The 9240-nt window shown below is 54.5% G+C and overlaps 1 protein-coding gene across 2 annotated transcripts in view; it reads right to left on the bottom strand.

The window, feature by feature from the left end:
• Positions 1–62: 62 nt before the first annotated feature.
• The window catches only part of SCN4B (sodium voltage-gated channel beta subunit 4), a 16992-nt gene continuing 7814 nt past the window's right edge, over positions 63–9240 (bottom strand). For both annotated transcript variants that reach the window (XM_077778178.1, XM_077778186.1), the window contains exons 2-5: positions 8401–8573; positions 7177–7405; positions 4647–4776; positions 63–624 (exon numbers count right to left, since the gene is read on the bottom strand). In XM_077778178.1, the coding sequence (XP_077634304.1) occupies positions 531–624; positions 4647–4776; positions 7177–7405; positions 8401–8573 (626 nt within the window). In that variant the 3' untranslated portion in view covers positions 63–530. The remainder of the gene's footprint in view (positions 625–4646; positions 4777–7176; positions 7406–8400; positions 8574–9240) is intronic.

Here is a 9240-nt window from a genome sequence, read left to right as displayed (position 1 = left end):
GAGACCCCTGGTGGATCAGGTACCCATCCCCCACCCAGGCTCCTTCCCCTACCCCCCTCCGGACCCTGAACAGAGGCCCGTAGGCCACAGCCACCACCAAAAGGGTCAGATCTCCATGTTATGTTCACTTGGGTCCAGCTACCAGGGGAGGCCTCACTGAACCCCCACCCTCCAAGCCTCTCTGAAAGAGAAATCTAGACGAAAACCAAGGTATTGCTCATACAGGGTGAGGGGACTGAAGAAGACCCCACACACCCAGGTGTTGGGAGACCCTCCTTCCACGCCGCCGAGTCCCCTTTCCTTTCCCGAACTTTCCACAGGCCCCCTCCCCTGGCCAGCTCTCCTCCCTGGGGAGCCCGGGCTGGGAGGGGGCAGGCGGGCTGGCCAGGACCCCGGTTTCTCCCCAGATAGACTACAGCTGGAGCCAAGCAGCAGGTGTCTCAGGCACGTGGGTTCACGGGCGCGGCTCAAGCATCAGTTCCGTCATCAGAAAGTGAGGCCCCGGCGGCCGCTCCGCCCCCAGCAAGGGCTCACACTTTGGTCGGTGCTTTCTCTTCCGCCTTCGAGCCAGGCAGCCCGTTCTCTGTGTTGTCATTCCCTGAGGAACTCACGAGGCACTCCTTCCTGGGGAGGGAGAGAGCAGAAGAGGGTGAGGCGGTGAGGGCGCGAGCAAGAGTAAGGGGGCAGCTGCGGAGAGGAGCCGTGGGCCCCGCCCCCCCCCCGACTCTCTCTCTCTGACCTTCTGCAGAGCAAAAGTGGCAAGGGGTCAAGTCACCTAACCTCTCTGGGCCTCAGTTTCCTCATCTATAAAACGGACACAATGATGACACCTTCTTTGTGGGGGTGCCGTGAGGACCCAGTAAGGCTCACCATCGCCTAGTCATCCCTACGCGGCAGAAGGCAAGAAAGTGCCAGGCGCTGTTCCCAGGCGTCGGTGCTCAGGGGAAACCAAGCCAGGTTAATTCCCCGGCTGGGGAGCCCAGGGGAAGGGTCCAGGCCAGCAGGCAGCGTGAGCTCCTCCCCAGGCCCCCGCACGCCCTTCAAAGCTCCCTGAGCCGCCTGTGGCCAGAGGTCTTCCAGGCCTCATGGAAGAGGCGGAGAGACAGAGCAGGGCCTCGAGGGTGGCGGGTGAGGCACAGTGTGGGGGCGGGGAGGTGGCAGAAGACACCCCTAGGAGCACCACCACCCTGACTGCCCACAGCTGGTCACACTCCAGTGTCACAATGTCCCCACCTCAAAACAAAAACATTTTTTAAAGGGGCGCCCAGGCGGCTCAGTCAGTGAAGCATCCAACTTCGGCTCAGGTCATGATCTCGCGGTTCGTGGGTTCAAGCCCCGCGTCGGGCTCTGTGCTGACAGCCAGCTCGGAGCCTGGAGCCTGTCTTCGGATTCTGTGTCTCCCTCTCTCTCTGACCCTTCCCTGCTCACGCTGTCTCTCTCTCTCAAAAATAAATAAACATTAAACATTTTTTAAAAAGAAAAAAAAGAATGTCCCACCTCCATGGCAGGCCCAGGCCGCTTACAGCTCTCCAGGGGAGGCCTGACAGCGACCGCACCCCGAGCTCTCTGCCTGTGAATGTTCCGAGCCTTTTTCATGGCTGCTGTGGCTACAGAATATCTTAGCCTCCCCCCAGAAGGCTCTGAGGACTTCGGGAAGGACTATTTCGTCCTTGTCAACTCTGCAAAATTTACTCCATAGCTCCAGCCTATTGAGCTCCTCCTAGATCCCGATTCTGCTAACAGTCACTGGGTTCCTGGAAATTTGGTATTATTCTTGGTGTAACTCAAACTTTGGTAACATTGAATAAGCAGAGCCCGGGGGCACACCACTAAAGACCTCTATTCAGATGGATCTATCTATCTATCTACTTATCAATCAATCAGCTATCAGCTATCTATCAGCTATCAATAATCTATCATCTATCTATGTATCTACTTATCTCAATACCTAAGGTAGAGTCAATCCAGACACTTACAATCTACCTAATTGTACTCCCAAGCACTCCCGATTTCTCTGCTGAGAATCTACTGGGTACTAAGCACTGTGTCAGACTGGAAGGCACTGTGTGCCTGCTCTCAGAAAATGTGCAGTCTTCCAGAGAATGTGACATTGAACACATGACCTCCTACACTGATAGGAGGAAGGCTGTGCCAAGAAGGGACCCCGCCCCCAGGAAGCCTCCTTCTAGGGAGCAGGGAGGGCTCTTCGGACATGTCCCAGACGCTGAGCCCAACAAAGATGAGCAGGAAGAGAGGGAGGGGTCACTCTAGGCAAAGAGACCGCACCTCTGAGTAGAAGCCCAGAATGATCCTGGGATGCTGTCCAACACCTCCCTTCTGCTCAGGAAGCCACCCCATCTCTGCTGTTAAGGCAGGCTTTCCTCGCGCTCAGAGGGCCCCTCGCAGGCTTCCCCAGGGTCTGTCTCCCACCTGTAGCCCCCCCACCACCCAGTCCCTGTGCTCACCAAGACTAGACCCTTTCCTCTAAAGCCCTCTGATCATGCCAGGCCCTGAGAGCTCTCACCATCTCCACTGCGGCCAGAAGGAAGACAGGATCTCAACCTGGACTCCAGGCCCCTGGGGGGTCTCCCCCCAGGCCCCTCTGCAGCCTTTTTCTCTCCTTCCCCCCAGACCACACCCCCCACTCGCCCAACAAACAAAACTCCCTGTTCTTCAGACACATCCCTCTTTCCAGACTCTCTGCTTCTGCTCTCAGCAGTTCTGGAACTTCTCCTGACCCTCCCCGGGGCTTACATTATAGCCATCTTGCAAGTCCTACCATAAATGTCCCTTTGGCCGGAAATCCTCCCCTCGTATTCCACCCTCTCCTGAACCCTTAAAGCATTCTCTTGCAGCTCTGTGCTCACACCCATGCTCTCCACCTTGTCTTACATTCATTTGTATACACGGCCTGGCTTCCTTAGGGAAGGGCAGAATCTCCTTCTTTCCAGGACTTCCTTCAGGACCTGGCATGGTGCCTTGCACACAATACCTCAAAAACAGCCACCAAATGGAGACTGAATGAATGAACCCTAGATATACTCCCTGAATCCGTAGGGTGTGGTGAAACGGTTAAAACTTGGAAGTCAAACAAGGCAGGGTGCCAATCTCAGGTCTATCGCCTCCTAATTGTGTGGCCCTGGGCAAGCCATGTAACCACTCTGAGCCCCACCTTGCTCAACCATAAAATAAAACTTATGGCTATTATATAAATACCTAACACATGGTAGGCAGTCGGTGAATGACAAGAAGTGTTATTATCTGTAGCAACCTCCTGATTCACCAGTGCCCTAGCAAGAAAACATTCAGTCTGCCTCGTCCTCAAGGCACCCAGAGTGGCTCCCCAGAATCAGTTTTCTTTTCTAAGTGCTTTTATTTTTTTTTATTTTTATTTTTTTAAATATTTTTTTTTTTATTTCTAGGAGAGAGAGAGACAGCGTGAGCAGGGGAGGGTCAGAGAGAGAGGGAGACACAGACTCCAAAACAGGCTCCAAGCTCTGAGCTGACAGTCAGCACAGAGCCCGACGCGGGGCTCGAACCCACGAACCGCGAGATCATGACCTAAGCGAGAGTCGGACGCTTAACCGACTAAGCCACCCGGGCGCCCCTCTAAGTGCTTTTAAATCATACATTGAATAATCTGTTCTCCAACTTTGCTAACCATCAATAGCAAAAGTGCTTAGTAAAAACAGAATTTGGTCCAACCCCATGCTCCGGGTCCCTCTCCAAACTCTCGCAAACCCTGGCCACGAAGCAGGGAGACGATCCAAGAATTCTGCATCCCAGCCGGTGCTGGAGACGGTGCCCAGAGCCCCCAACGCTGTTCCCTTAATGTCCCCCCTGCCTTCAGCTTCCCTCCCATCTTGCCAGTTCAATTTCTGCCCCTTCTAGCCTAACTCCCTCTTCTCAACAGAACGGAATGATGCAGAGGGAAACAGAGCAGTTCTGGGCGCCTGGGTGGCTCAGTCGGTTAAGCATCCAACTTCGGCTCAGATCATGATCGAGAGTCTGAGCCCCACATTCCAAATGCCTTTTTACACTCCCCTCCTGCGGCTCTAGAGCCTGGCACCGTTGGGGGCAATTCTCTACCCTCCCCTCTGTCTTAAACTTAAGACTGAGCCCCCCCCCCCCCGCCCCCTCCCTGGGCTTCTGGCGAGGCCCTATCAGCCTTTGTAGATTGTGGTCTTCCCCGTGTGACCTTCCAGAATTTCCCTAGAAGGGTCTTCCCATTTGAGAGCTTCTGTACATGGGGTCTTGCATTTTCTGTGATTTAAAACAAGGCATAAAGAACAAGGCACCCTCCCTCCTCAGGTAGGACCCAGGCTGGGGAGAGCAAACGGGAAGAAAGGAGCTAAGAGCATGGACAGGAAGACAGCAAGATGAGGAGGCGCACGTGGGTTATATTCATGCGCTCAGGGAACTCAATAAATGCCTCCTGGGGGGAGGGGAAGAGGGGCTGGGAGACAGGAGGAGGGGTGCAGGGAGGGGACGGAGGGGCAGGAGTGGGAAGCCAGGACAGGGTGAGGGGACACAGGGAAGGATGAAGATGGCCGCGGAAGGAGACAATGCTGGAACACGCACGAGAGAAGACGGGACTGGGTGGCCCGCCCACGGCGGGGCAGGAGCATGCAGTGGCGTCAACTCACTTTTTCTCCTGAGTCTTCTTGATGATGAAGGCGACGAACTTCTTGATCAGCAGGATGCAGATGAGGAGCCCGATGACCCCGCCCACGACGCCCAAGATGATGAGGGTCACCGTGTTGTCCACTTCTTCCACTGCACAGCCAGAGCAGGGAGACGAGGGGTGGGCGAGGGGAGCGGGTGTCACCCCGTGGCTACAGCCCTCCAACCCCCGCCCGCGGCCCTCCCCAGGCCTTGCAGCAGAAGCTGGAACATGGCGGCCATCAGGCATCAGGCTAAGGCACCACATGAAGACGGCCCTTCCCCGACCCCCTCCGCACACACACGCTCTCACAGACACACACACCATTCTGGAATAATCCAGACTCGGGGCCACAGCGGTTTTGGCCCCCAAACTGCCACACAGAATTTCCTTGCTTCTTTCTGGGCCTCTTCTGTCCATGCAGGAAAAATTAAGTACCTCCCTGTAACAACTTCTGTGTGGCAGGGAGATGTCGGGGTCAGGTCATCTGGATTTTAACTACAGGATTTCAACAGTCACTAACCAAAGCTGGTGACTGGAGCTGGTCACTTAACCCTTCTACCTCGGTTGCCTCATCTGAACTCCTAACATCCGGAGCCCCCTCTACTCACTGTCTCCCCACCTCCGTGGAGAAAACTCCACCCTTTCAGCTGTTTTGACCAAAATGCTTGGACTCATCCTTGACCCTTCCCTTCTCCAAACCCCATATCCGATTCCCCTGAGAATCCTAACAGCCCTAACTTAAAAATTCCACTGTCTGACCACTCAGTGCCACACCGACCTGAGACATCCTGGCCTGGATGTTGGCAGGAGCCTCCTAACCGGCCTCCTTACTTCATCATCTATTCTTGGCCCCGCAGAGAGCTCATTCTGGGTTAACTCTTCTGCTCAGTGCTCTTTAGTGGCTCCCATCTCTCTTCGACTTGTAAGGCCCCAAACAATATGGCTTAATCTGACTCATTTCTATTTGCCCTGCTCTAGGGGCACCTGGCTGGCTTAGTCAGTGAAACTATTTGCCTTGCTCCAGCCACAGTGGCCTCTTTATTTTTTTTTTCCTAGGACAGTAGTCTCTTTGATGTTCAAGTATCTGCCTCAGGGCCTTTGCACTTGCTGTTCCCTCTGCCTAGACTATCTTCCCAAAGATATCCTCATCACTCCTTCAAATGTCCTTCTCTGTGTTGCCTTTTTGGTGAGGCTTTCCCCCAGTGACCCTGCTAACATCCCCTCTTTCCTTCCCCATTTTGCTTCTTCTCCACAACACCAGCCGTGTTCTCCTCGACGACATCATTTTCTTCTTTATTTTGTTTGCTACATATCTCCCCTGACTGGAAGGAAATCTCCAGAAGGGCAGGACTTTGTCTACTGTGTTCAGGCTGTATCTTCGGCCCCTAGAACAATGTCTACCCCACGGTAGGTACTCAATAACTATCTGTCGAATAGATGAATGAAGGCGCCTGTAAAAATGGAGAAGAGATCCCTTCAAAGGGATGTGCAAGGAGCAAAGGAGCAAAGGTAAGAGACAGCGCCTAACTCGGGGTCCGGCACCCAGAAACACTCCATGAATGTTACTTCCCTTCCTCTCCTCTTCCCTCCTGAAAAGGCTGAGCACGAGGTGTCTGACATCCAGACAGAGAAGAAGAGGTGATGCCATACACAGCCTTGACTCAGACAGCTCCAGGCTCACAGCGAGCTGCCTGGATGGCCTCTGGCTCTGCCCTTGGCACAGCCAGCAGTGAACCCATGGGCATCTCTCTCTCCAGGCACCCCCATGTCACCCAGGAGAGCAGTGAACCCCCAGGCACACAAGAAATGCAACAGGATCCTGGATCAGTTTCGCCCCCTGTTTTCTCTACTTCGGTGCCTCCTTAGCCCTCCAGACTCCCCATCCATGAAGCCCAGCCTAATACCTCTGGCCCCTTCTCTAAGCACCTCTAGCTTCTGGGGTCACGTGACCACCTGGCTCCTCATCACCGGCTTCCTCACCGTTCAATTGTTCCATCTGGAGGGGAGCGATCATTCTTACCAACCTCAGTTGCCTGTGACTCTCCATGCTTCACCCCTATTTCAGTTCTCCGTGTACCTGTCCTCTGTCCTACCCTGAACCATAAATTCCTCAAGGAAGAACACTATGGATCGTCCATGGCCCTTCTGGTTGGATACCTGGCATTCGATCAATAGTTGCTAAGGGAAAACACAAGAATAGTAATAATCAGCACACCCAGAGAACTTCCCCACCACGAAAACATTCCTATCTCGCGTCTCTACTTCTCACGGGCACCCTAGGAGAATGCTGATGTTACAGATGAGGAAAACAGACTCAGAGGAGCCACGTATGTATCACTTATTCAGCGGCAGAATGAAGTGCTCCTGCTAAGTGATTTGAGCTTCTAGATGTGACTCCAGTAACTTTTGAGAGCACAAAACAAAACACCAATGGACACCAATGGGCCCCATTTTGCCATTTCACTGTAACACTGAGAGGGGTACCCCTTGTCCCAGCCCTCGCTGCTTACGTTTATCAACGACTTGGAGGGTGATGGTGGCCTGGTGATGAATATTATTCTCCTTGGGGTTCTTCACATAACAGGTGTATTTGCCTGTATCGCTGAATTCCAGGTTCCTCAGCAGAATGGAAATGTTGTTCATCTTCTCCTTCGTGGAGCCCTCCAGAGTGATGCGATCATCATCTTTTGACTTCACCTTGGGGTCAGACTTCTCATTCTTCACCGTCCCCTCTATGAGCTATGGGGGGAGGGGTGGGGAAGACACAGCCCAGAAAGAATCAGGGTCCTCAAGAGTCACGGCATCACTTCAAGCCCATCCCTGGGGTGCCTCCCTGTCCAGGTCCAGAAAGCCTGCGGCCAGAGACGCTCCCCCGGCTTGGTTTCCTTCCAATATCGATGACTCTGCCTATCTAACCTGAATTTTGCTTGCTTCAAGCTAAACCCATTTTCTGTCATTAAAATCTCCCTGGAACATAGCACAGCTTTTACCGCTTTCTTCTTAAAAGCCTTTTGCATAATGACTCTGGCAAATCCCACACTCATTTCCCTCTGTCACCAACACCCCCCCCCCAGTCTTTGCTGACACCCCCGTCCCCTGTCCATGTGAACTCTGGCCCTCCATCAAGACCTGGATCAATCCCAACCCTATGGCACTGTCCATCAACAGCCTCTGAGTTCGGGGTTTAATTACATCCAGAGTTGGTCTCTTGTGGGTTCCTTCCTACATACACCTTGGGTCTCCTACTGGACCACCCAGTGAGTACCCCCTAAGCCCTCATTGACTGATCCATCCCCACCCCCAGCCACAGCCCACCCAGATACTCCTGGAGAGCTTCCTCCTCCCTCCCTTAGGGACAGCTCGCCTGCCCTTCTCCCGTGTGGCATCTTCTCATAGCCTCTCTCCAAGCCTTCCAAAGCTCTTTCTGTCTCCCGACTGTAAAAGTATTTTCACACAAGCAATCCAAGTTTCAGGTATTTCTTCAGACCAGACAAAGAACTCGAGCCAAGAATTCCAACACCCCCCCCCAAATTCTGTAACCACAATCTAAGCATCCCTCCCACTTAGATCCTTCTGGAAGCTCAGGAAAGAATGCTAGGGGAAAGGATGGCAGAAGGTGGATTCTGGGGACCATGATGGGGAGGTCAGTCCAGCAGGGACCAGACCAAAGGAAAGGGAGGCAGGGGTAAGGCGACAGGAATCTGAGCTGTCCCCTCCCCTCCCCCACTACTCACAGTCCTGAATGTATCAGTGCTGTTGTACCACCACCAGAAGTGGAGGTCCTGGAAGCCAAAGCAGGTGGAGAAGGTGCAGGGCAGCAAGATCTCCGTGCCATTGACGGCGTAGATGGTGGTGGCTTTTCCCACGGACACCTCCAGCGACATGGACACCGGGAGCAGGAAGAGACCTGTGTGACAGACACCACCCCTTAATAAAACCCCAGGAATTCAGCCTGGGGCTCTGGAGGAGTGGCTTGGCCAGGCGGGGAGGTCTCTGTCACCCTCAGGATCAACTTCAGAGGACTGTTCTCATTACTCCAGTTAGCACTTGCCTGAGCCTCCCGCCCTCATTCATTTCTCCCGCCTGGCCTGGGCCGGCGAGCTGCCCTGGTGGCACACGGAATGACCACCAGAGGTCACCCCAGCCCAAGAAAAAGGCCCTTGCCACGAGTCTGAGCCCCGCAAGCTACGGGGCAGTCCCTAAAAGTGCTAACCTGCACCCCCGCAGGCAGGTGCCAGGCGGGCTTGGCCTATCTGCGATGGGAATGGCCCCTAGGACGGTGTGCGGGCCCCTTGTTACATTTCCCGGACTGGGGGGGAGGCGGGGCAGACGCCGGGCCAGGGATGGAGCAAGGTCCCACGTGGGGAAGAAGAGAAAATGGGCGAAGGCAGTCCCGGACACTGCACAGCAGCCTCTCATCCCAAGTCCTGGACACTCGCAGCGGCCCCAAGGGGCAGAGACTGTGCCTGCCTGGCCGGGTCCCATGCCCCGGGGACACCTGGCGGACCCTGAACACAGGAGGAAGCTTGCCTGGGTGGGCCGGGACTGACGCCACGCGGCCGCCCGGGACACGG

The sequence above is a fragment of the Crocuta crocuta genome, unplaced genomic scaffold, assembly GCF_008692635.1.
Source record: "Crocuta crocuta isolate KB4526 unplaced genomic scaffold, BGI_CrCroc_1.0 scaffold271, whole genome shotgun sequence".
Lineage (NCBI taxonomy): Eukaryota > Metazoa > Chordata > Mammalia > Carnivora > Hyaenidae > Crocuta > Crocuta crocuta.
Note: the sequence above shows the minus strand (reverse complement) of the source record. Positions and strands in the feature narration are given on the sequence as shown.